At 41.7% G+C, this 27,802-nt stretch overlaps 2 protein-coding genes across 14 annotated transcripts in view; one reads left to right on the top strand and one right to left on the bottom strand.

Annotated features, from left to right (window-relative positions):
- The window catches only part of WAPL (WAPL cohesin release factor), a 160,000-nt gene extending 147,326 nt beyond the window's left edge, over positions 1–12,674 (bottom strand). Inside the window, exons 1-2 of the mRNA XM_055819759.1 lie at positions 12,538–12,674; positions 3,709–3,833 (exon numbers count right to left, since the gene is read on the bottom strand). The gene's annotated coding sequence lies outside the window, so the exon portion shown is untranslated. The remainder of the gene's footprint in view (positions 1–3,708; positions 3,834–12,537) is intronic.
- Positions 12,675–13,118: 444 nt separating this feature from the next.
- The window catches only part of LDB3 (LIM domain binding 3), a 128,660-nt gene continuing 113,976 nt past the window's right edge, over positions 13,119–27,802 (top strand). For 9 of the 13 annotated variants that reach the window (XM_055790171.1, XM_055790002.1, XM_055790111.1 and 6 more), the window contains exons 1-2: positions 13,119–13,255; positions 19,696–19,810. In XM_055790171.1, coding sequence (XP_055646146.1) covers positions 19,718–19,810 — 93 coding nt within the window. In that variant the 5' untranslated portion in view covers positions 13,119–13,255; positions 19,696–19,717. Of the gene's footprint in view, positions 13,274–13,310; positions 13,567–13,601; positions 16,011–19,695; positions 19,811–22,956; positions 23,037–27,802 lie in introns of those variants that run through there. The other 4 variants (XM_055820387.1, XM_055789736.1, XM_027785709.2 and 1 more) reach the window with 4 other exon arrangements.

The raw sequence follows: 27,802 nt of genomic DNA, 5'->3' as shown, positions 1-27,802 counted from the left end.
ACAGTGAACTTTTCCTCCCTACCCTTCTGTGGGGTTTGGTTTGTGTTTTTTTTAAACTTATACAAACAGCAGTATTGATGCAGATTTAGTACCAAAGATTTTTTTGATCGCTTTCAGGAAAATCTTAACCAACCCTTGCCAAGGAGACTTAATGTGGGAGAACTTTTTTGAGACCCACTTTCATTTGGCCTACTACAATACATACCCTGCCATAATCCATCAGATGTATGACTCAGAAGCACAGAAATTCACAGCAAAAACTGCCTAAGTATGTCTTCTGATGATAACTGTAACTTGAGAGATGCATTTCTAGAAGCATCCTTTTTAACTTCATCAGGCTTAAGTCAAGCCTTAGGTACACTGTAGAGCTGAGTGAGCTGCAGCTCAGGTTAACTTGTCTCGGCACAGAAACACAGACATAACCTGAAAGTAAAGCTCATCATGTGCCTCTTAGTCCATTATTGTTTGGTGTTTTCTTTTATGGAGTCATATGTGATTTTCTAATATTAGAGTTTTTCCTGGAGACAGTTATCTTGTACATTAGTGATGGGAATTTTTATGATACAGCAGTTGCAGTATATGTTGCATTATATGAATTTGTGTTTCTTTCTTCCAAGAATCTGCTCTCAGTATTATCATCTAACTTCAGCATTCTACTTTGCTGTATTTAGCTTAAGCCAATAAAAAAATGAACACAATACACTTGTAAAAAAGTTAGCAAACCATGTTCTATCCTCTACGTAAAAACAAAGACATTATTCATTTCCCTTAACATTTAGACTTCACTGCGACTTACACAAGTGTACAAGAAGATGGTTCAGAAAAAGACACAAAAATCTGAGACTACATCATTGGACAGCACAAGGTCTCCCATGTAAAGTTTCATAAAGGACATTTCCTGAATAGGCCGTGGGACACTTATGGGTATACTTACAGTTGCTGTATGTTTTCCGTTGACTGGAAAAACAGAATGGAAAATACATACCCTTCCACGCAATGCCATGCCTGAAAGGTCACATATAAAGTGACTGTATGTCTAATGTAACAGCATTTCCTTCAAAAGCCCCAGTACTTTAAAAATGTATTACACATTCTCAGATGCGCTCTTTGGATTGGTATAATTGATTTTTTCGAAGTTTTTGAGGTGCCTGAAGGTAATCATGTGCATAAACATCTACACGACTCCTCAGAACACACAATTGAAATGAAGGAGTTAAGAGTATGCTAGGTCAGTACTAAAAGCGACTAAAAGCAAATTTTTAAAATATTTTTCTGGTCTAGTATTTGCTGCTAACTCCATGGAACTGTACATTAATAAATCTCCTAAGTTTCAGATTTTTTTAAAGCCAAGGTTATTACTGATAGATGAGCTGGGCTGCAACCTGTATTGTTATTAGGCCTACTGTGACTTGATGTAGAAAGCAGTAAGCGCTTTGGTATAGCAAAACCTTAAGAAGATGAGAAAGGACAGTGCTGAGAAAATGCACAGAAGTTAGAATCAGAAGTTCAAGATTCTGGTGGGGTTTTTTCTATGTTTACTGTGTGACCTTGGGAAAATTATTTTCTCATAACTCAGTATTTCTACCTCTAAAATAGAGATAACATGCTCTTCATCATCATGAGGCTACTTTCAACTAGCTTTTGCAGTTTGTTCCAGGATTCACAACTAGAAATAAAATTTTCTTTTTCCACTGTTAACATTTTCTTCCTTTACTATACAGTTATCAAAACGTCTAAACTATTCTATTACATATAAAAGTCAGAGATTGTAACTGAAGGGGATAAGGGATGCATAGTAGTTCATTTTCTCTGCAGGAGTTACTCATCAGAAATAATTTAGACGCCCACCCACCATGCTGACTTCAGCTATCATTTAAAGGTATATTTTACTTTGTGACATGAGTCAAGTAGAACCAAGCATTTTAATGGTAAAATGTAATTAATAAAAACATATATCATGCAATTGTGTACATTCTTTGATCAATGAGCCGATAAGTAAAAATGTATTCCCTTGAGAAGGCTGAATATTTAAAATCACTGGATCAAATTTTGCTCTACAGTACATAAGCAAAAAGGAAAACTTATCTGTGGAGAAGGTGCTGGAACAGATCTATGGAGAGAAACAACTTATTAACAGATGATATAAGAGAGGGATCCTTGAAAAAGGGCTGAGGCCTCATCAGTAAGGTTTGTCCCTTGGAGTCAGCAAAGTCAAACAGATAGTAAAGTGATTTTTAGGGATTTTTGCTCTATTAATGGGGTAAAAATCATCAGTGGAAGAAAGGAGTCATTGACCAGCAGTGTCATCCAGGAAACAATGGCAACATTAACATAAAATCAAACCAATAAGATTTTCACAGCCTTCCCTGGATACTGCCTAGAATGAAAATCAGAGATAACTGCATAGTGCAGTCTGCTCTGAACATCAAAGAGTTGTTTCTGTCCTGTCCAGACATAAGCAAGCCTTTTCAGAGCCAGCTTCTTAGTTTCATGCACAAAAGAGCTCCATTAATGTCAAAGGATTTAAAGCAGGGAAATTCATCAAAGTTTGAACTCCAACAAGTGTTAAGGATACAGTAAGGCTCAGCCATAAAAGGAAAGAATTAAGGAAAGAATAAGACTATAGTCTTAAAAACTTACAGAAGCATTTCCAGTGCCTGGAGCACAGGGCACTGGATTCTCTACAGTAACTGCCCAGTGCTGAGCTGTGGCTTTGAGGAAATCAGTTCTCCATCAGACTTTTACTAGTTTTAATATATACTAGACTGGTCATAGTTGTAAGCACATAAGCAGAAAACTGAATATACCTCAATGTTTTCGGCAATGCCTCTCCCCTTATTTGTCTATATTAGACATGTTATGCAAGGTCACTTAAAAAAAAGAAGAGGAAAATAAGAAAAACAGGTTTAAAAACAAACCAAGAAAAATTGTTTTTCTCTTTTTTAACCAAAAGTTTCAGATCTGAATTTAGAAGATCTTCCCCAGTGCCATTGCTCACCTTTACCTTGCTGTGCAGACTGTAGAGAGAACCTGCTCAGCTCAGTCCACATCTAGAGATTCTTCTAATTTTCTCTACTGCCAGCAATAAGTGACCAGTCAACCCTTCTCCAGTTAATTCCACAGGGCCAGAGGGCAGGCCTTTTCTTACCCTTTCCAAGGGCCTGGCATGAAATAGCTATTTCTCACCCCACTTCTCTCTGTAACCTTGATCTCTTGATTGCCCATAAGCCCAGGTCTCAGCTCCCTTCTACCAGGCAGATCCTGCAGTCAAGTATTCCTTGTCACTCACCCCAGAGTCAGTTCTGGAACAGTCTAGCTTTCAAGCCCTCCCAGCAGTATTACCATCTTCTTCCAGTTCTCACCAGTTCACGCTTCTAGTACCCCTTTCCAAGCAGTCCCCAACACCCTCAGGTGCCAAAGCCAGCATTAATTAAACACAGCCCCCTCCTGGCTTTTAAAGAAACCATGTATGCTTTCACCTTAGCATGTAAACAGATGGAGTCTGGGTTTATAATAATCCTCCTACTGTTATTTAAAAATAAGAATCCTTTTGATGCTGCTGTCCCCCGCTAAAGTCTCTGAGTAACAGACACACATGGCAGAACACTTAATGTATTGTACATTATTGTACACATAATGTATTGTTTGAGGTGTATTGATACATCTTATTCAAAGTGCTGTTTTCCAGACACACTGGTTAAAACTCACTTTCTGCTGCTGCTCAGTGAAGTAAGAGAACTTAATCTGATGAAGGACAGAGCTGAGGCAGTAGCATCAGGCAGCTCAGTGGTTGATCATATTCACTGCATAGATTCCTTCTGAAAATCATTCCTCTGAAAAAGAAAAAAACACACCAATCTTTCAGATCCTGGATCATTATCTTCAGTCAGATGAGAAATAAGTTTCATGCAGTAAAAGCTGTTCTCCTTGGGCACTGCAGAGACCATTTATTTCAACTGAAGGAATTAAAAACATGAAAACTCCAAGAAACATCATGTGAAACTCCATTCCAATAAATCACATCCACTTTAATTCTTGCTTTACCTCAAATTGTCACAGTAGAGGATGGCCAAAGGCAAAGGAAGCAAAAAAGAAAACACAATTCAGGATACCCATTAGCACTGCATCAAAATAAAGCAACTGTAAATACGCTAGGGAATCCTGAAGCGTTTCAAAACACAGTAACTTCACAGAAAACATGCCTCTTTCCCACTGTGGGCCACCATCAGAAAAGGAACTTAAGAGTTACCATCTTGTGTCAGACTTCTCCTTGCTTCTTTCACTGACTCAACCCTCCTTGTTTTTTTCTCAGGTGCAGAAGCCAGACCATAGTCATTTCAGAGACAGGGCTAAGGAGGCCACAGTATGTTAGAGAGCTGCACCTTGCAGCTTCCCTTCATTGTGCTGTTTCCTGAAATAGAAAGAATCCCCATCACTGCTGAACCTGCTCCATTTTTACTGGGTCACAGCACAAAGGCAGTTGGTTATTAGAGCAGGTAATGAACAAGGCAATAGTGTGAGCTGGCTGAATTCTAGCTTTTAAAAACAAAATTACTGTAGGAATTTTCAAAATAACACAGCTGACTGTCCAACACCATTGGAAGCCATTTCTCAGAAACTTAGGATTTTGGGCTCAGATAAGATCAGTGCATTTCTGTTGCCAAAAGATGGCCACAGCCACATGCCTCACCAGAACAGCCATACAGGTAGGAATGGCATGATATCAATCAGGACTTGCAGCATAATGATTCAGCCACATGAGGTGGATCCTGATGGAAAGTGGGTTTCAGGGAGATGTAATTTCTCATCCACTATTTATGGAGGATTCCCTGAACAGAAAATCATGGCCATTAAACCACTTCACAGGGATCTCAAATCAATTCTGAATTTTTCAGTTAAAATGCTAAAACAAAACAAAAAGTCCCATGGCAATAAAGCAACATCCCCTACTAAGTACTTTGTGTCTTACTGATTACTCGCTTAAGATTTTCACAACAGTAGTATTTCTTCCCCAGTTCGGGATCTCTCAGGACTGGAGACAGAGATTTGAAAAGGAACCTGTTTTGGCAAAGGACATTCAATTGAAATTCAGCAACTGAAACTCTTTGGAAGTCCCAGCCTAAGTACTAATGCAACGGTCCCAGCTATCACACATTCAGTGCAAATTACACTCTTTTTGGGTGATTTGGAAATTCAAGAGGACACCATAATGTTTCTGTTTCAACACGTGACTAACTCATAGGCACTTGTCTTTGCTTCCTCCCTCCAAGAGCTAGTGGCTTGGTTCCACTTAAGAAACATTGGTTCCAGCAGAATTCCTTGACTTCAGTTATAATTTGACTGTTATTATTTTACTTGATGTCAATTTGAAAGATCTCATCAAAAGAAAAAAGCTCATAACAGAGACCATATTTTATTGGAACTTTCATTCCAGTCCCTCTGCAATTGATAGCCAACATGTAAAGGGAAGGGCTGAGGAACAAAATAAGGAATAACAAAATGAGGAATAAATGGAATAAGGAATAAGACATTCCTGTTGACTTGTCCAGGAGCTCTGTTCTTGTTAACTCGTACATTCCTTTAAATGTGGGGGAACTGACTCAGGTTACTCATATAATAGGATCCTGAATTTGTATCCCACTTGTCCTCCACAAGTCCTAGGCCACTGAAACTCAGTTGGAAAGATTGGCTGACCCTAAACAAACATTTTTATTATTGAAATAGCCAATAAAGCTACATCTTAAATTAATTTATTTTACTTACTGTGATTGAACAGAGGTATTCAAGAACATTTTTTGACATGGTGTGCTTTTTCTCCTAGTCCTTCATTCTGCTTACTGCATGAAAACATCATGCAAGTGCAAATTACATAGCCGATTTGCCAGTTCCCATCTTACATGAATTGTACTTTTCACATCTGACCATCAAGACATTCCCGATCTGTCTTCCTCTCAACTGAGAAACAATCTTCCTACACACCTTTCAAATAGGAAAAAATTACCATTTAGGAGAATCAAGCTAATCCAGCTAGCGTACTCCCTCACCCTGCCTGTCATGCTTTGAGTTCAGTTCCTGCTCTATTCCCAGCACAACTGAAAACACTAAGAAAGGAATGGAAAAATGTGTGAATGAAAACTGAGATGACTTTGGTTAAATCATTATTAAATAGGCAAATTCTCATCTGAAACAGTTCTGTCACTGTATTTTGTTGGAGCATTTGGCTACAGTCTCTTAACCGATGTTGAGTAGCAAATGTTTGCTTTTGCACATACTCTCTTGTGCAGATTTACGTAACTGGCAGGACAGATTGCTAGCATAAATGTATTAAATGAAAACTGTTGTGCTAGGTTTCAGTTTAGTTTGTTCTATTTCCCTTTTAACAGACATACTACTACAATAATAGCTTACTCCAGGTTATGTGTTGAGGTGGTGGTGTTAAACAGATTTACTTTATGCTTGAAAGTCCAGGAAAAATTCTGTGAGACGTTGAAAGGTGGGGTACCGAGATGCTACCCTTTGAAGAAAAAAAACATATACCAGCAGTCATTCTCCAGTGGCTGCCAAGTCTATTTTAAAATCATTATCTTTACCTGCAACTACAAAGTGTCCAAAGCATTACTTGTAAGCCACTGTGAGAAAAAATGCTGAGCCAGTTCACATGTTCTATTTACAATTAAATGAAAAATTCTCAGAAGTGTGTGTCATTTTGCTCCTCCTTTACTGCTTTAATGCAGTGAATGTATGTATCATCAGCAGAGTGAAATACTTGCTAATTCTGGTTTGTTAAAGTACATGAGCTGGGCAGTCTTTCTTCATTTGCGTAATCTAGAGGTCATATATCCCTTTATAAAATTCTCTTTTAAAAGACTCTGGGAATGTGTATTTTAATGCTCAGACAATTTTTTAGAGCTCAAGGAAAAGTGGTGCTTGAGTAAGTATTTATTTGGAAGAGCCAACTGGCTCACAGTTTTCTCAGCTAAGTTCTTCAGACATCACAATTCTTCAGACATCACAATTAAAACTGTTTCAACTGAAAAAATCATGAGATCAAGGCACCAAGTAATCAAACTGAACAAGACTGATATTCAGCTGACACTACTTTGTGGTAAGTATCAAAAACAATCAGTTTTGAGCTACAGTATGGCGTTAACTCCCTCTGTGACCTTGACAATCCAATTAACTGCAGTGCCCAAGTTTATCTGTGAATGGGCATGTCATTTACTCTTGGACTGATGCAACACAAAATTAGGAAGGTTTTGCATATTGGTTGCAAACTGTAACCTTTTGTCCATACTCAAACATAGGATTAGCAGTGCCTGTTTTAAGAAAGATGCAATGACAGATTAATCAGCCTTCAACTGAGAAATGCAGAGAGATATCAAGTGAAACAGGTGGGAAAAGATTCACCTTTCCCTTTATACAAATAGCATGCATTTACAACTGAATACTTAAGAGCTGAACAGCGAGCTAGAATTAAAAGGCCAACATTTATTTAGACAAACTAACTGAATATAGATCAAGTTTAAACTTCAAGAGAATTCCAGCTTTCCTTGTGTCTAAAATCAGAGCACAAGATTTGTGGAAATTGTGTAGTCGACACTGACATTTTGAGGCTGGATTGGCCCCAAGTATGAAAGCTGCCTGGCTTCTGAGTCAAGCCACATTGCTGGGATTCATCCTGCTGACAGTTCATCTTGAATTACCTACTGCCATAACTCTGTCTTTACCCTGTACTAGGAATGTTACGCTAATAACGTGTCCCAGGGAAATGACAGGAACAGTCCAAGGAGGTTACCACATGGACAGCCTTCTTTTTATGTTTGAGCAAACTCTGGAGTTGCAATTCACAATATTTTATTGAACTCTGTGTAACAGCTTGACCTTTTGATTGGTTTATTTGCTTGTTTGTTTGCTCTTGTATATGGACAACATTAGGAACTTTGCAAAACTGCTAAGGTAAGACTGAAAATGGGAATGATGAGTCTCTGTCTTACAAGGGTAAAATTACCATAGTAGTCACTCTAAAAATATGATTCTCATCTGAGCTGCACTTGCTATGTTTTCCTAAGATTTTTCTGTAGAACTTCTGAATAATAAAATAATTTTGAAGATCCAAAATATTAGATTCTCCTGGCAGCTTTTTTTTTGCCAATACCAGAAATTAAGTTACCATCGCATGTGAATCAGACTGCTAACCGGACATAATTATATTTTAAAGAAATTCCTTCCAGTCTTTTATCAGAAGGGAAGTGAAAAGTGCAAGTTGTTCTGCAAAATGCTCATTTATTCAGTAATGACAGAAAGAACAGACCACCGAATCTCCTGCCCCCTTACATTGCATGTGCAAAGGACAGCAAAAGTCAGAACCACTAAGCAACAAGCAATCAGAATTGGAAAGGCCTTTTACTGAAGCTGTTAAGGAGTTTGGGTAAATGACAGTGCACATGCACCCCAGATCTGCACTCCTCTAAAGTTAGCACTTCGGTCTGAACAGTCACATTGAAGCCACCATAGAGAAATAACACCTACAGACCTTACCCAAACCAAAGGTAGTATCTTGATACTTACTTGATATTGATACAGAATTAGGCAGAGGCTCCCAGAAAGCCACACTCATTACTAGTTTATTTCTGAACTCAGAACCGTAACTCCTTCAGCAAGGCAGGGAATAAGATCCGATGTCAAAAGGATTCTCCTGGGAGAAACAGATCCTTATTTTCTGCTGCAGTGTATTCAGTTTACACGTTAATTCTCCTAACACCAGCACTGGTGAGGAACCCCTCAGTAGCTGAGAAGGCCAGCCCTGTGGGCAGCAATCATTCTTTCACATTTCCACCTGTGACGATTGTACCTGCAGTTGACAGTTACTGCAACTGAACTGTGCGGAGAGCTTACTAAAATGCCTCATAACCCTAACGAAACCATACTGCAGAAATTTGCAAAAAATGAGGGGCTTATTTACAATTAAAATATTACATATATATACAAACATGAGGAAAATTATATATTCATGAGATCTGTGACTGAACTGAGGATGAACAGCTAATGCCACAGTTGGGGAGATCAGATTGTGAGTAGAAGAAAGGACAAAAGACTTTGAGAAAGACTTGTGGAAAACTCAGAACTAGCTCTTGACAGAACTATCTAAATTTCACAAGAAAGGAAATCCTCCAGGCTGGATTGAAACTCATGAGTTAATTAAGCAAATCACATTAAATGAGTAACAGAGAAAAATGCACAGTTGAATCTACCAGTAAGTTACTTTCCAGAAAGCAAACAGGGTTGTTTGGACAGTCTCGGTCTTCAGCTTTTTGTGCTAAGTGGTGTTCCTGAGGATGTTTCACAGAACTATTCCAAGGCCATTGGTAGGTCAGCAATGTATTTTGGAAATGTTATTTAAAATGCAAGTTTAATACTGTTACTAGTCCTTTCTAGAAAAAGAGGACAACAGATTCTGTCTCTCCACAACACAGGCACAAGTTTCTGGGAACAAGTTTGTAGGCTTTTTCTAAGAGTGCTGAGCAGGTAGGGCTCCCATAGTTTCAAATTCCCTGGCCTCAGAAGACCTAATGAGAAACACACAAGCTAGTGAATTTCACCCTGTTTTGAACAAAAACAAATACTGAAGCAAAACTGATCTGCCACTTACCAGAACAGGATTATGTGCAAATTTGTGGTCATCCTTGCTGATATACTTAACAGGGAGCAGAAAATCAGATTGCTAAAGGCCTTGTAAAGGTTCAGGTATAAGCCCTTAAATCTAAATAAGATTTTTTTCTATCATCATGTGTAGAATGGAATAATCTAACAGAACATCACCCTATTCGTTATGAAATAAACATAGCTTCCATCCATCTGGATCATGTTTTCCAGCCTAAGTCATCAATGATGCTACTTTACAAGGCTTGCCCATCTGCAAGAGAACTATTTGTGGTCATTTTTCAGCTTTTGTTATTTAAAGAGGTCTTCTAAGAGACAGCAGAGTTGGTAAGGAATTCAAAGGTTGACAAAGAGCTACAGCTAACTCCAAGGATAACAAAACATGTATTTCCATCCTGATACTCGTTAACACAGATCCCACTGCAAAAAGAAAGCCTCTGACAATCAAAATTCCTACCCCTTAAACACATTGCTGAGGGTCTGAGGAGGGTTTTAAATGCACACACATACAGCATATGATGAAACTAGTACAGAGCACACAGAAGTGCCTAGCCGTGTGCCACAGAAAGTCAAATCAGATTCTGCCCTCATTTATTCCCACTTAATCCTCCTAAAGAGAATCAAGTAGCCTTGATGCAAACAGGGTATGAATGTATACAAGAGGGAGGCTTACAGCACAGTAAAAATGTTATTCAAAGCTGAAAAATGAAATATCTCCTTACATTCCAAAGCTTTCTGGCAGATGAAGGAAAAGGTATTTAGGTCTTTTGTTATACCAACTTCAGGATCAACTAATCACTTACTTGAAAAGCACCTCATTGCAGTTACCCTCTGCAAATATCCATTACTTTCATTAACCGGTAGATATAGAAGTATCTATCATCATCGGAGTTGGTTAGCATAACCATTCGTAAATAAAGATACACTAAGTTTATAATAAATTGATTTGAGCAAATTTCTTACATTTTACTATACAATTTCACTGCTGCCTCAAGACTAATCTAACAGACAATGGTTCATAGTTCTGATTAATTGTATAATAAGAAACAATTCTAAAAAAATACTTCAGTATTTCCATGGCTCAAGGCATCAGTAACCACAAACAGGCACTTTAATATCAATTTTCTAATTGCTTTCTTTATTAAAAGACACATCAAATATATTGCTGTCAGCATAATATTTTTTTTTCCTAATGAGATGTATAATTTTAGCTATGAATGAATTTTGTAAAAACTGGTATCTAATAATGCTGTTGAAAAGCAAGTGTTCTATAAAACTGACTGTAGACAATGCTATGGTACGCTTTTCTTCCTTTCACAGCAACCATCCTGTTATTTTCTGTTTTGTCGTACTTTGGGGGGGAAAAAAAGTAGCAAGGTTTTTGGTTTTACAATCCGTGGTAAAACCGATCTGCTCTGTATGCACATTGACTTAGATCTGACACACCTTTCACTTAAATGCGCTGCCTTGCAACTATTGATAACTTCAGTGCTCTGCGAAAAGCAATTTATTCCGGCATTCGACAAGATGCAAAATGTTTCCTTTGGGGATGTAAGCTGACTTGTCAGTGGGATATTTTTGCAACTACTGTTAAGTCACAATCCATATGGCTATGAACTCTGGCCAAATATAAATACAGAAATAATTTAGACCACGATTTCCTGGCCTGGTCTGTGCATCCCGTGTATTGGACCAAAAGAGCCTACTTAATATGCATCACAGTCAGCACTCAGGCACAGTGCACACGTGGAATAGAGACTTCAGGTTCTGTAAGACACGGGGAATACTAAATCACAACGGCCGTTCTTTTAAGTAGGTTAGAGCTGTGTTGAGAAAGCGCTGCGAACGCTCGTTGCGCATTTCAGCGGTGCCATTCCTGGATTTATAATCAAAAACCCCAGGCGACACAGAGGCACTGTCGGGACTCTCATCGCGAAGGCTTTGCTGACGGCTGTGGCCCGGGAGCCCCGGCAGGGGGAGGCGGCCCTGCCCCCGCGCCCCACAGCTCCGGGGGCGCTGCCGGCGGGCGGCCCGGGGAGGCGCCTGTCCCTGGTGCTGACGGGGCCGCCGCGCCCGCCGCCCCCCGCCCCGCCCGCGCCCCCGGCCCCGCGCTGCCGGGCCGCCCACAGCCAGGCCGCGCGGGGTGGGTTCCAGTGTGTTCAGTGCTTCGGAACAGGCGTTTATTTGATTTGATTTGATTTGATTTTTAACGAACTCATAAAGCAGTGGCTCAGCAACTTTCACTCTTTCTGGAAGATACCTTTGGGAGCGTAATATTAAAAAGCAAATAATCGCATGTCACTGCTGCATAGAGGGGTGTACGTAGTGAGGAGCTTGGGTCTTGACAAAACAGCGGTCACGGTCACCCCAAGGCCGAGCAGCTTAAGTTCAGTTGGGCAACGGCGCTCTTCATTCTCTATTTTCCTGAAAATTGTCTTCCAAACCCCCTGTCTCCTCTTGGGCAGCCGTTTTAACTTTTCTGTTCAGTCCAAACGACCATTACCTACCGACACCAGGAACCACTGGGGGAATAACACAACTTCACCTCCACTTTCCGAGGGAACGCGCCGCTCCCACACGTGCTGGGGGGTTCGCGGGGGCGGGAGGCGGCCGGCTCCCCGCTCGCCAAGCGCTCAGGCACATGCGCAGGGCACCGCCGGCAGGCGCGGAGCCCGCTGTCCCTGGCGGGCAGTGGCCGGCAAGCCGGGGCAGCACCCGCCTCCCGCGCCGCCTTCCAGAACGTTCCGAGTCCCTCAGGAGGGCGCCCCCCCCCCCCCCCCCCCGCGGCCGCCGCCGCCGCCATGGCTTCCCTCGCCGCGGCCCTGAGGGCACCCAGACGCGTAACGCCCGCTCCCCCCCCCCCCCCCCCCCCGATACCTGCTCCCCCGGCGCGCAGCCGAACCGCTCCCCACAGCTTTGTGTCACCGTCCTGCTCTGCCACCGGGGCCGAGAGGTGATCTCCGTTCAACAACGGATTTTGTTACAAAGTGCTCGGCCACGGCTGATAACGGTTTCTCGGCTAACGGCCACTCCGCCACCACCCGCGGCGGCGAGCCCCCTCGCGCTCCTGCTCTCCCGCGCAGCGCCCCCTGGCGGCGGCCCCGCGCGCGGGCGGGCTCCCCTCAGCGCGGCGCCCGGCGGGCACGGGCGCTACGGGCACGCCACGCCCACGCGCGGCGGAGGCGCCCGGCAGGTCCGCGGGCGCGTTACGGGCGCGTTACGGGCGCCCACTCGGCGGCAGCGGCGCCGCCCTCGTCGCGGGAGCGGGTGGTGCCGCCGGCGCCGCCGCCTCTCCCGCCGGGGCCGCCGCCTCGCTCGCCGGGGCCGCCCTCTGGCCGCGGCCGGCGCGGGGGGATGTCCGTGGGTGCGTGTGACCGCAAGCGCCGCCCGCTGAGGGCAGCTGCTGCGGGGGCGGGAACCTGCGCCCGCCGGCCCGCTCGGGCGCCTGGCGGCGGGGGGAGCGGCCGTCCCACGCCTGCCGACACCCCCAGCCCGCCCGTCCCACCCGCCGCGGCGCGGCGCAGCGAGGCGGTGCGTGGCCGGCGGTAGCGGTGGGCGTCCGGCCGGCCTAGAGTTACCGGTTGCGCTGCTCGAGGTACGGCAAGTGGGCAAGGTGGGTGGCGCCGCGGCGCTGAGGGAAGGAGCGGCGGCGGGCGAGGGGCCCGCTCCGTCAGGCAGCGCCCCGGCGCCCCGCGGCTGCGGGAGGGAGCGGGCTCCCGCTAAGGCCGGCGGAAGGCGAACGGGCAGGAGGCAGGCGCCGGGCGAGCCGCAGGCGGCTGGCAAGGGGCAGGCTGGCGAGCGGGAGCCTCCTGCCGCCTCGAAAAAGTCTCCCTGCGGGTTTCAAGAGTTTCCCCAGTGGCAAACGTTGCCCAGTAAAGCCTTTCCTGGGAGGGCAGGAGCGAGCAGGTGGGTCATTTGTCTGAAATCTGACTGCTGGCAGGCGGCTCAGTTTAAGGTTGAATCTTGCATCCTTGGGCGTATGCGCAGGGGCACGCCGCTGCCTCAGCGTCCTGTGGTGATCCTTGAGGAATCTCTGCAATGGACACTGTACACTGACCGCGCAGGATCCCCTCTTCTAAGCTTGCTGTACATCGATTGTGCTGTGCCAAACCACCGGCTCTCCGGAGGCCAGCCAACTCCGTGCAGGTGCTGTGACACCGATGCCATATCACAGCTCAGGCCCTGGTCTGTGTGGAGCTGACAGTGACCCGCACATAGACTCTTAAGCCACTTTTTGGTGTGTTCGTGTTGGTTTGGGTTTTTCTCCTTTGCTGTTTTCTCCTGTAGGACAAAACCGTCAATTAGAATCCCCTGCAGCAAGGCACAAATTACAGTAGTCACAGCATTGGTACAACTTTTCCTGGTTTCAGCCCGGCGTTGGGGAACAGTGATAACAACAGAACGGCAGTGCATTTAGCAACCTTCTTCTGGTTCAAGTACCTGCATTAGAAACCGAGCCCTTCATTTTAATCCAGTTGCTGCTGTCGACTCATTTTGTGACCGAAAGCTGGTAATCTAAGCGCTATGGTTACATATGTTAAAAGGATGTGGTAACAACAACAGGTGTTGAGGTGTTCTTTACCTTAAAAAAAGACATGGGATATCTTGGCAAGGTAGGCGCCATAGAAGTATTAAGTATTACATGCTGTAGTGGGTGCCTTTCAAAACAATGACTGGAATGCTGGTGAGGTGAGAACTTGGTAACATACGCTTAAAGCCTTTTGGTAATACAGGGGCAAAAAAGTCACTTAAAACAGTCTGGACAGGTATCTTTTCCTCTTCCCTCAGCAGCCTGTCTCTCCACAGGTATGGTTTCCAGTTTAACATAGTTACCAAAAATCTTCAAATCTTCTAAAGGTCATGTCTGACTACATGTCATGACTACTATGATATATAGGCAGTCTTTTATGGTAGTGGAATGAGGTCATGGCAGGAAAAAAACCCAAAACACCTAGCTGAAAAAGTAGTGTGAAATGTCATTTTTCCGTAATTCTGAAAGTAGTTATGCAGGAGGACCTAGAGGTGAGGGTAAACAGCAGATACGATTAATTGGTAAGGTGATCCTGGCAGCAGCAAACAGCCAAAGAGAAAACGGTTTCAGCTCCATTTCTGAAGGGATTGTGTTACAGAGAAGGAAGATAATACTCCATCATTATACTGCTGTAGCATATCTCCCCAGCAATACTATACTCTGTTGGGACCCACAAGCCACATTACTAGAAAGGTATCAACAAAGCAAAACTTGTTGAAGCCAAGCATGATAAAAAATTTAACTTCTTAAGAAAGGTCAAAATACAGGATTTAGGACAACTTGATAAAGGGACTAGTAAGAACTCAGAAATACAAGGTTCTGTGAGAACTGAAGTATTTTGATTAAATGGGTGAAACAAAGCTGTACATGGAAGTACAAATAGGATTAGCTCAACTTAGTTCAGAGCTCAGCAGTGAAGGAAAGGAGACATCAATGAGCTCTTTTGCATTGTATAATAGTCTTGCTTTGGAAGCAATATTGAACTTGTGCTGAACCTGTGGGAAAAAAAATCTTAGCTCTCAGTAATTTTATATTCAATTTGACATTGGCAAGGAAGGAATTGAGAGCTAAAAAGCCTTTACATTTCTAATGTGTCAGTTTCAAATTCTTTAGCACTGATTACCCATTATATAGTAAACGCGCTGTTTTGTCCTGTGGATTGCAATGAAGATCAGTCCTCAAATACAGCTGTTGTTTCCTCATTATTCCATGTGGAATATAATTAACATTGGGTTAATTCAAAATTTTGGAAAACTCTAGGATTGCATACATCAGACATCTTGTTCAAAGCTTGAATTTTCTTCATGAAAGTGTCTAGGTGAGTAGTTTCTTCACATGCTCCCAATCCATTCTCATTGCCTTTCCAGTCTTCTGGAAGACTGATAATCTTACTGGGGACAGTGCAGGAATCCATAGGACAAGAAGGACACGTTTGTCATAAAGCAGAATGCTGCTTTCTCATACCGCCACTCCCTCAGTTGAGGGTGACTGAAATGAAGGCCAATATTTTTGTCTGAGTTTTTGTTTCAAAGGCATGTTTATCCAGCTTGTTGAAGATCTGTTTATCAAAGAAGAAATTATTGTTTATTCCTCCACAGGGAAAGTCTTTCACTTGCCTGAAGAAAAACATTAAATGTTGAAACCATGACCTTGCATGAAATCTTTTTATAAGCCAAAGATGCATAGTCTATTGCAGATCAGAAGTCAGACTCAAGCAATCTAATTCTGAAATGCCTAATGATACAACCTTGTTGCTGCAGTAACAGTAATTCAAGGCTCTTCTATGAGTACATCTACCGCTGCAGCTAAAATATAACTGGTGAGTAATGTGGCCAGCTTAATGAAGTAGTAGCAACTTGAACAATTGGAATTTCCATTACTTGTTTCCTTCCACCTTAATTTAGCGTTGACACTGGTGGGTTTTATTTCATTCGTTTAATGGCTATGCACTCCCAAGCATGCAGTTGTAGCTTTCCTAAAGTCAGTTCACCGTAATACAACATGGTCTCCTAGCATATGTGAGTTGTTTCTGCTGGTGTAACACCTCTGACGTAGTTGTGGAAGGACAGCTCTGCTCGGGCTCTGAGGCATTCGCTGGGGGGGGCAGCACTCTCCTCTGCTGTAGAGCCTGCAGAGCCTGGTACCCATCCAGCTTCCTCACAACTGTTCCTATCTGTCAGCTGGGTGATAGCTCAGCGAGGGACCTGCTGAGCTCTGGACAAATTTTTCTTTTGATATCTGCAGAGAAAATGTTACCCTACTCCTGGAATATGTTTGGGTTTTTTTTCTTTAAATGTCATTCCTTACACCGGTGACCCTATCTGACTCAGCACAACTTCTGTCTGAAGGAAGGAACTGCAAGCAAATCCTAGATTTTGACATAGCTGGAGAACATAGGGAAGAAGGTACACCAAGAGAAAAAAAAATGTTGTTATTGAAGCAAACAAAAAATGATTTTTTGAACAGTCTAACAGGCAGTTATGTAAAGCAACTAAAACCTCATCTAAACATCACAAGGTTCACTGTGTTCTGCTAGGTTTGTGCTGGTAGCCATGATGGCATGGTACCTGCTGCACAAATGTAGTTCCTGGGTTTGCTCAGGATATTTCACAAGGTGAGAACCCTCGTGTCTCTCACCTTTCAAAACAGGGTAGGGTTGAAACAGTCATCTGGGTGGATCACTTTCTTACTTACTTACAGGCTGATTGTATTAAGTCTGTAGAAGACAAGTGAGACCTATGATAGAGTGTCCCCAGCTAATGGAGTTGGGTTCTACGTGACTACATGCATGAGCTTCTTAACTGTTCGCACTTCTTTGTTAGGTACAGAACATTCCCCAGGCAGGCAGAGGGGAAACAAACACAGGAGAGAAAGGACTTAAGAGAAGCCCGGAGAAAGAAAACTCTGAAATATTTTTACTCCCAGGTGCACTTGGTAGTGATAGTGCAGGCATGTGAAAGAGGTCCTGTTGTCTGGAAGGGGAATGTTGGCCAGAGCACCGGCGTAGCCTGTACACTTTCTTTTTAAAAGTGCCAAGCTATGCTGAACATTCATGCAGACACAGACAGAAAGGAAAGGAGTAGGAACAAGTGACCTCAGTTTAACATTTCATTCAAATGACAGTGCCCCTAACGAGATTATCACTCTAGTTTCCTAGCACATCACCCAGCCTGAAGGATCTCACAGATCCTTTCAGATGTCCTAAACTGATAAGCAAATGGCATGTTACACATGTGAAAGTAGGATAGAAGCACAAGCCTTAGATTAAACAGCATCTCTGTTTCTTGTTTCTTAATGCGTAGTTCTGTTCAGCTTGCTGTGCAGTTCTATTCTGTTCTGGGTTTTGCTTCATACTCACGCCCCATTCTTTTTCCTTTAACACAAATGACTCAAGATTTAGGTACAGGAAGGTAATGGGCACAGAATTCACAGTCCGTAAAAACATATCCTCTCTTCTAATACTTTTTTCTGTGATACTGTCTTTACTAGTGAAGCAACGATTCACTATGCTTGTCTTATTCCTGGTTTTATTCCATTCTGAACCCTTGCAGTGGAGCCAAGAAAGAGCACTAAAAACCAGAAGTGAATTCCCAGGAAAAGGAAAGTAATAGTGCAATGAGGATTTACCTTCAATCTTTAATGTGTGCATGTGACCTTCTAAAAAAATAAACAAACCCAGTGCTAGTGTTTAGAAATGGAGCTACTAGATAAACTGGCAGGCCTGAAAACTGGCATTTGAAGTGCAAATCGCATTTTGTCTCCCTTCAAAGTCACCATCCAAACATCACTGGTTCTGGACTCATATAGGGTAGGTTACAAATGCTGTTGATGTAAATATGCCCTAGAGGTATTCGAGAGACACCAGTAACCCATTTTCTTTTAAAGCTGTGTCTTGCTATTTGTTTTGTTTTGGGCCAGTTCTACTGGCTTAGTGTAAGTTTCATTTAAATCTGTGTGAATTGCTGTGGTTTAATTTGGATGTCTGACTAAAAAAAGTGGTTATGTGGTTTAGTCTAGTGTCTGTGCAGAGCTTAATTATTCCCTTGTACAAATGGCTTTTCTGCCACTGTGAATACTAAACAGACACATTGTCTCATGGTTTTTGAAAAATTATTGGTCATCTCCTTAGAGAAAGGCTGAGGCCCTGGTAGTGTCTGCTCTCTGCCCTTTCACCATCAGTTTTTCTGTCACGTTTTAAGGTAGGTGTTTGGGGTGAATGACCTATTATCAACATTCAAACTGAGCTGCCTCGCTCTAGTGCATTATGTGGTTTTGGTCATCTTTTTGATTATCGGAGTAGAACCCGTGCTCTTCCGCCTCTTGCCCTCCCACGTTAACATAATGGGAATTTCTTTGTAACTGAAGGGTAAAGGCAATGGTGCTGCAGAGAGACAGGTTCTGGAGGTCCTGCACATATTAATGACTTGAAAGGGGTGAATGTTATTTAACGTTTGTAGCCTTGCCCTGAGAGAAGAAGCTTTTTGTTTGTATCTGTAGTTCTGCCAACAGCTCCTCCTCGTCACTTTTCTCTCTTATTTGAGCTATTCCAAATCTAAGGCAGAAATGCTATCCAGTGTTACTGAACAAGGGTTATAAAGTTTTATGGAACACCTAAAAACTGGAATATAAACTATGAAAAATCAAGGAATGGGTTAAGGGAGCAGTTAGCTAGCTATTTGTATTCCTAGCCTTCTGCTTAAGTGTCATGCCTTCAGAAGACTTGTATTGAAATAATGAGACAGGTTGGTAGTGAAACTGTGCTTTTGCCACGGAAATTAAATGCTGATTAGAAGTAACCCATAATACTTCTTTCTGCATTCAAAGAGAATAAATTTTAATTTTCCCTTGAGAAAGCAAGGGCTACGGAACCAAGAGACAGACATGAGGTTGCGGGATTTTTTTGTGGTGCTAAAGGCATGTAGTGTATACTGTTTTTTTCAGTTTAACAAACCAATGCAAAAGAAGGTAAACTTTTTTTTTTTTTTGGTGCCTTTCCTGCTACATATAGAAAGATCTATGTAAAAAGAACCTGTTTGTAGCACATTATATATCACAGTGCAATAAACGTATGTTCTGAAGTAGAAGTAACAAATGGCTATGTAGTTGTTAACAGGTTAGTAAAGAGATTTGGGTGTTTGGGGTTTAAGCACGGGATATTTTTTGCTTGTTTTATTACAAAATGTGCTTTGCCCATAAAGTAACTGAGCATGAAGAGGGGCTTGGGAAGCCTAGAAAGATCTGTCCCCTTCCCTGGGGGCTATATTAGACCTCTGAGTCATAAAGTCTTTGCATAGTAGGTGTCTGGTTACAAACCTTTTATGGGCCCTACTCAGCTGGGATATCAGCATCTGCATTATAGCTCCCATCTATTCTTGGGTGATATCAGAGCACGACTGAACAGGCAAGGCAGAAAGAGAATTGCTTTCGTTATATAAAACTCTTCCCTTTTCTCATTCTGTGTTTTTTCACGCTTTCTCTGTCTACCTTATCCTTCTGTTCTGCAGTGCCTTGTGAAAGCGGTACAAAATGGCTTACAGCGTGACTCTGAATGGTCCTGGACCATGGGGCTTCCGACTGCAAGGGGGCAAGGACTTCAACATGCCCTTGACCATCTCCAGAGTAAGTGAGCAACAAGACCTCGTTGAGCTTGTTTAGGTTGAAAAATAGCAGTGAACTAGTCATATGTACGCTCTGACATGGCCTGGCAAAATAGAGGACCTTTGTAGGTCTGAATAAAGATAATATAATGTGGACTTTTAATATACCAGTTCAAGGTAGAACCTGGCATTGATGATGCGTCAAGAAGACAGTTCTGGTTAGTACGTTTTATAGAATGATGATACTGTCTCTCTTAAACAAGCTTCTAGGTCTATTCTGTACAGTGTTTCTTTGTGCTGATAGGGACATCACTGTTGCTGTGTCATTGGGAGAAAGGGAGAAGAACAACGGTTGGATGGGAATATAGAATTATCTTTCTAGAAAATAAACATGTAATGGCTTGTAAATACATGAAGTCTAGGTGTTAAAACTGGACAAAGGTAGGGATACATGTCCCCTCTTTTTGGGGGGAGCAAAAACTGGTTGAAAATTAGACATTTCAAGCAGTAGACTCAATAGTGCTTAAAATATGGTCTTAAATTATGCAGAAGTCTTCCATTTGCAGCTGACAAACAGCATGTGATTTAATAATTAATTACCTGATGTATCTGTCAATTACATATTAGTCCATTTATTTCCTAGCTGATTTTTTGTGTTGTCTTTTTATTTTTCCTCCTAAGAGCAATATTTTAGGGTGTTGCAGTGGAGTGCTCTTATTACCTGAATTAGCTCAGTTTCTTAAAAGTTTTTAACATTGGGTGGTTTTCAGGAAACTTGTAAGCATTTCTCTTACCTACACTTCTCTTATCAAACTAGGTAGTTCTGTGTAACTTCTGGTTTGGGAACTCTGCTTTCTACTACCTCTTGCAGCTTCCTTGTGTTTGTTTTGGTGGGTTTTTTTTCCCCTCCTTCTGACAGTATCAAATTTGTTCCAGAATGCTCAGATCTTTTTAGAGACATCTTGGTTCCTCCACAAATCACCTGCAGAAGGTCTATTTTGTAGTGCAATGACAGGGGAGGTTACTTACATAACAGTGTTTAAAAGGAATACCAGAATGATTTAATCAGACAAATAGAATGCAGACAAAAGGTATGCTTCACTGCAAAAAAAGCCACCGACACTACTTTGAGAACTGGGTGGGGTTTTTTCATAGTGAAAAAATACAGTCTGTTAAGTGGTGGGTACCAAACTGATATCCCTGCAGCAGTCCTCGTTCAAAGTCATCAGTTAGCTTCTCAAGTCTTAACTATGCTGTTTCATATTCATACTGTAAAGCTCTGTATTATTATCTCCCTTATTCTTACGCACAGTGTTTCTTTCTCTGAAGACAGAGGCGCATTTACCTTAATACTAAGCCCTGTGATGATGAGAGAAACTTTTCATAACCCCTTCTTTTGCAAAGAAGGCTGTTCTGTCAGTGTTATTAAAAAAAAGCAAGCAAAACCCAATCACCACCACCACCCAAAAATAAACACACTTCATAAACTTATATTAATTTCATTAGGGTAAATAATTTTGGTATTTCTGTCCTTATCCCACACAAGGTAAGTATAGAGAGGTGCCAACGTGTTTTTGTCAGAATTTTCATGACATAGAGCCTGTGCTGTATGGTATTGATTTTATATTTTTAAGTAATTCAGTCATACCTAGAGGCTGGGGCTATGGCACTTGCACTGTATGACACAATCAGAAATGAAAACCAAAGAACCCGTTGTCTCAAATTGTGATCTCTTAAAGTGTACTCACTATGCCCAAAGGCTATATGATTCTCATGGGGCTTGTGGGAACGTATGATGAGCAGGAGTGAAACCACAATGGCTGGATTCCCAGAGATGTGGAGGAATTACCTCTTCACACAGCTGGCTACGTTTCCAGCAGTAGAAGTGTCAGAAAGCACTGTTAAATGTTTTGAACTCTTTCCCAGTGAGGCCCAGTTTTTAGTTGGGAATGTTGCTTTGGGATGGGATTGGATTTTGTAGCCTGCCACACTGCCTTAGGGGGGAAAGGCAGGCATGCAGAAATGAACGTAGCCTCTTTCAGAAGGAGCTAGAGTAGGAATGCCTGCTGATTGTAATATTTTTTAATTGGAACACAGTGTAATACATGGCTTTTGATAATATTCTTAATGTCTATTTTTCATGTAGCATCTTTCACATAAATATATCTCAGAACAGATCAGATGTTCCCCTTAAACAGCAATTTGCAGTTATAAGTGAGTTAAGCTGTGAACTTAACCATAATTGCAATCTTACCATGGGGGAAAAGGAAAGCTGTACTTACATTCTGAAGATATTCTAGGGGGGGTGAAGTGTGGGAGAGAAGGTAAGTGAGGAAAATCCCCATCTTGAGAAGGGCACACAGCTCTAAATGCTGCCAGTGGATGCCATACGCTTATCCACGGACTGGTTTTGATCTGCAGCTGCCCTGCGATAAGATCAGACTTTCTATGTGCCAGATGAGTCCTAACCCCCAAACACTTCAACTTAAAGGGTCTTATAATTGCTTTTAATACCAGATGTGCTATAGCTCTTTTGCCTACATATGTGTAGTATCCCTCTATGCAGGCAGGTAGGGTTTACATGCAGACATGCTCTTTATACTCTAAGTGCCCCCAAGCAACAAGACTGTCTGTGAGTGAGCCACAGAGAACAAAAAGACTCATCTTTTTTCACGGAGGCTCTGTGCTTTTCTCTCATGCGGTGAGAGAGTTGCCTCTGAGCTCTTGAGAAAGATGACGGCAACAGCCTACCACACTGGGATTGTACATCCCGTTTATAGTTTTAAGCCTGCATGTTCCCAAGGACCTGCCTGAAAGGGGAAGCTAGTATTGTGCCAGTATGAAGCTAGCCCACACCTAGACAGAAAGTGGGCACCCTGGACTTAGGAACTAGAGCTGTGGCTTAGCTGTCTGTTGACCTGCACTCTGTCAGCCAGCCCAATTCCTGCTCAGCTTGCACTCCACCTGAGAAGCAGGGGAGAGAATGTGAAAGTCTTTAAAGCCTACTGACAAAAGCATAATAAAAGACTGTGGCATTGCTATTGCTTCTGTTTAGGAAAATGCTCTTAAAACAGTGAGCAAGCAAGGGAGTTACTCAGAGCTGTTTGACACAACAGTTTAAAAGACTTTTAAAACACTGTCTGAGACACTGTATTTTCTTCCCCTCAGGTAGGTCCAGGTGATCAGCTCACTGCTGAATAGCCAACAACATAAGACACAGGAGTCACAGTCAGTCAGCTGGGTGACAGGTGAAGATGTGTTCCCCTGAAATGGATTGTTCTGCTTATCTGTTCTTTATCTAAAAATAAGTGCCTGGCTAATGTAGGGGGGGTGGGGACAGGAAAAGAGGAGACAAAGTGGAGAAGAGTTAAGGTCACTGCAGCTTTCATGCTCCTTTAATGATGGCATTAGAAAATAACCTGGGAAAATTTAAAAAATATTTTTCTGGTCCCTACTTTGCAGACCATCCTACCTTCTAGAACAAATTCTGTCATGAGATGCCATGGGCAGGGAGCAGAGGTAGGAAAACAGTATTGACAGACTCTTAGTAAAGCTTAACATCTGTCAGTCGTACTGAAATGAATGAGACCTGCAGGTTGTTGGCAGTGCTAAGAGCTGTCACCGGTGGCATGATCGTATGAATAAATCTGGTCTTTCCAAATTGATATGGGCAGCAAAGCAGGTTACTTTCTCCTATTGCTTGCATGAACTGTATGGAAGCAAGCAGAATTCATTAATTTTATAGACCAAATCATCTGTAAGAAGGCTTTTAGGCATAGTTAATTATCTAAGTGCTGTGTTGCCATATTACCTAAGATGGTATGATTGTATGTGGATGGATGCAATAGCAGAGCCACTTCATATATTTCTGAATGGCCATTGCTGAACAGCAAGCTTTTCTAGTAAGACAGACTGGCTTGCAGGTGCTGCAATGAGCTGAAAGGTGTGTGAGAACTATCATCTGAGGTAGCAGATATATTATCCAGAACAACACAGTAACTCGTGAGTGGTATATTCACTCTGATTATCCATACGATTTTCTATTTCCTAATAGAAAGGTTTTTTAAAGTTGCCTGCATTCCAAACCGAAACCCAGAGCCTGAAACTGAAGGAGACTGTTTAAACAAAACAAAAGTGTTAAGTGTATTTTGGCTTTATTTTATGAAGTGAGGAAGAAGTTGAAAACTGGTGATGATGTAAGCAGTGAGGGGAAATGGCAAACGCTAATAGGAAAAAAAAGAAATTAGCTGATCTGTATACTTATCCTGATAAAAACAGCCTGAAACAGCTCTTTGGGGAGGAAAAAACCCTATTCTAGCATTTTGCAGTCTGCATCTCTGGAGGAGCTGGAAGTCTGTTCTCATATTTGTTGGGCTCTTTCCTTTTATTAGCATCTTCTCCTGATTACTCCCTCTCCCTCCTCCACCCCTTAGCATGCTTGTATCAGCCTCTTGCCTGTGACTAGGTTTCCTTAGGAGCTATGTGAGAGTATTGATTTCCTGTGGGCCTATAGCATATGGGGTATCAGTGCCTTACAACAGGCACGTGATGGGGGAAGGGAGGCCCTCTTTGCTTTTTTTTCTTGAATGCAGGGAAATCTCAGATTATTTGGGTCAGGCACTATTCATTCTGCAACTGTCATTTGGACGACCATGTGGTGCTGTACGTAAATTGGAATCAGAAGAGTGCAGTTTACTTGTATTCACTGAACTGAAGAAATGTAACAAGTTTACTTGAAATGCTGATTCCATATCACCTCTTAAGCATCTGTCTCTGGTGAATCGAACTGCTGAGTAGTTGTCCTACAGCCACAAGTGCAACTTTGAGAGGTTTTCTTCAGTCTCCAAATGTGAAGTTCTGCACAATACTCAAAGCTGTAGATGAGTCTTTATAATAGGTGATATTCTACAAAATCTAACAAGTAAGTCCCGTGTCCTCTGAAAGCCTGCCTTTTTAACTACTATTCAGTGGAGATGTTTCCGTTTTTCCCAAAAATCTCAAATGACTCAGTCAACCTCAGAGATGGGGAGCGAGCCATTTAATGTAATGACTGGCTTATGTCTAGATAAACTGTCATTATATCTTATGCATGAGTGGTTTCACATTCTTCCAGTCTTCTACAGTTTAACTCAAAGTAGTTCCTTGTGAGAGGAAAATGAAATACTTCCAGACTGACTTTTAAGAACACTCCAAAACTTCCTTTTCTGTTTTTGATAACACAGCTATTCTGTGGGCATCAGCATTTCTTTGGGATAATCTGCTTAATTTCTAGATCACTTCTTGAGCAACAGTCACCCCATCCAAAGCCAGAACATTCTGAATTTTATTATGTGCAGTCATTTGTCATGTGTACGAATGTGTTGGTATAATGAGAGAATGTTAGTTATTTTAGATGGTATCTTTGCTTTCAAACTAATTTACAAGCCAATTCTGGTATGTTTACAACTACCGTTATCAGAAATTATTGTATTTCTGTGAGCCTGAACCCTACAAGGAACTCCGAAACTTTCTGATTTGGTATTATTTGTTTGAGATGTTCCAGTAGTCAGCATCTACACTATAAATGACAGTTCAGTATACAGGGCATTTGTATGATATGGTTGCATCTCTCATCAAGCACAAGTGGCTTGTGTATGTTGGGCAAGGAGAGAGGGAGCAGATTCTCTAGTCGCATTCTGTTTAAATAATATTTATTGGACCAAAGAAAGAGGTGGCTTCTGGTGCCTGGGGATCAGAAAATCCCTGGATACTGGGGACTTGCTTCAACTCTCTGCTCTGACTACAGCAGAACAAAGGTTTAAACTTGGTTGTCCAGGTCCTCTAAGAGGTAAGGCATTAGTTATTCTGAGGCAGACGATATTCCCTGTCTTAACCAAAAATCCCATATAAGGTCTGAGGAGTAATCCCAATGGACATTTCACCATTCCTCTGCTAACTCTTTAAGAGAAGGTTTGATTTCAACAGATACCTGATTTTTGTAATACAAAGCAAATCCACCACAAGTTGTGCTATTTTTTCCCTTCTGGTTCAACAATCATTAAGAGGCTTTTGTTTTCTTTCCTTGAAGAAAACATTCCGAAAAATCCATGCAGCTTGTTGTGTATCTTTAAACTCAGGATTTTTGGGGAAGAGTCCTTTTATTATAAATTTTATTTAAATATTAGTATCATAATGCAGTGTGATTTGAATGCATGTACTGTACTCAACCAAAGAACTTTCAGGAAGGACATGGATCAAACTACAGCTCTTGGTCAAATGATTTCTCTTTTAAATCAAGTATGTGCTTGGAACTGAAAGGCAGCCTCTCCTACCTGTTTGTGTAATTAAAGTAATCACTAAATACTAAGCTTTACTGCTGAAGGTTGGAGTGTATATGGACTGTTATGTTATGTACTCTGCACAGTGTCTGTGCAGACATCATGCACAGCTGTAAGGTTCTGGTTCTCAATTCTATCCATGTTTTGAATTTCAGGAGAAGCATTTAGGCCAGATTAATATGAATAATGGCCCATAACAGCTGAGGTACCTGTTGAAATGATGTTACATCATCAAACCTGCTGCTCTGACTGTTCTAACACATAATACATAACCCGTGGATTTAAAGTCATGCCTTTATTTCACCTGCTAAATGCAGCTTTTCTCTTTGGGGTGTGATGGTGTCTGAATCATCAGTGCTCGTGTAGCATTATCCATGAAAAGAGCTCAGTGTATGAAATAATTGGCTGAAGAGCATCTATGCAATTACCAACTCAGTTATAAATACAGTCGCTATTTATTGGTGCTAGCTTACTACTCATGCCAAAAACCACTACACAGTGACTTAGCAGCTTTCTTCCCTTGAACAGGAGGCATAGTGTTAAGTGTGAGCAAGTTGGGCCCAAGACTGGTGAGAAACAGAGAAGTTCACAAGTGGCGATAACCATAGTTATTTTGTCTTTATGGAGGAGAAGGGGAAGGTTTCTTAACCTAAGGAAACAGATCCACAACTCAAATGAGTTACGTTCCTTTTTGTGTTGTTTTAACATTTAGCAATGTTCCCTAGCAACTGGATATTCTGGTCTGACAAATTGCTTAGCCTTTGATCTAGAGTTTATTTTTTTGAGAATATAGTTCATGTAGTATTTCAGGAAGTCCTCAGATTTACTTAATTATCATTAAAGTTAGTAATTTTTCAGATCCTTTAGTAAACGCAGCAGGAGGTAACCATTAAATTACGAATTTAAAGATGCTGAACTGATAGTGCTTTATAATTAAAATTAACAATAAGCTTTTTTCAGGTAGAACTTTTTATTAGTGTCTGATGTCTGAACTCTGTAAATGGCTGTCTACATAACACAGCAGATAACCTTGTCATTAGCTGCATTCTGAACACATTATTGCAAAATGTTCTCCAGCCAGCGGAACACGAAGAGGGAAATTAGCTCTGCAAATATGTCAGCATTAACTTTCTGTACCAGCAACAGCAGTTCTCATCTGGTCACTCTTGTTGTCTAATTAGTAGCATAATATGCATGTTTTTTATAACTCTTCAAAATTTTTAAAAAAACAACAAACCACAGACATTTAGCAGCCCTGTGAAAGTATCAAAACGTGTACAAAATGCAATGGTCTTCACTATAATCTAGCATTCGTAGTGGACTGGAGCTATCAGAGAACACAATTTGATGTAGTTGATTTGTGTAACTAGAAGTTTCTGCATGTAGGTACCTGAGATGCCACCATTGTGATGCATAATATAGTGTTAAATAATGTCCAATATAATGTGAGATACTGCTCTTCTTTTTTTACTGGGTTTTGTTGCAGGAATAGCCAGATGCTCAATGTGCAGGTAAGTTATTAACCCCTGTTAAAAGATCATGAGAAGGGGAGAGGAATGAGGGAAATTTTTTGCTGAACATGGTAAAAATCAATACTTGCGAGTCTTGAGGAAAGAAATTAATTTAAAATGTTGTCTGGCAACGTCAGCTATGGTATGCTTTGAAATTATTAATATGAATTGAAAAAGGATGGCTTA

Source organism: Falco peregrinus, chromosome 1, assembly GCF_023634155.1.
Source record: "Falco peregrinus isolate bFalPer1 chromosome 1, bFalPer1.pri, whole genome shotgun sequence".
NCBI lineage: Eukaryota > Metazoa > Chordata > Aves > Falconiformes > Falconidae > Falco > Falco peregrinus.
This window is presented reverse-complemented; position numbering and strand designations above follow the sequence as displayed.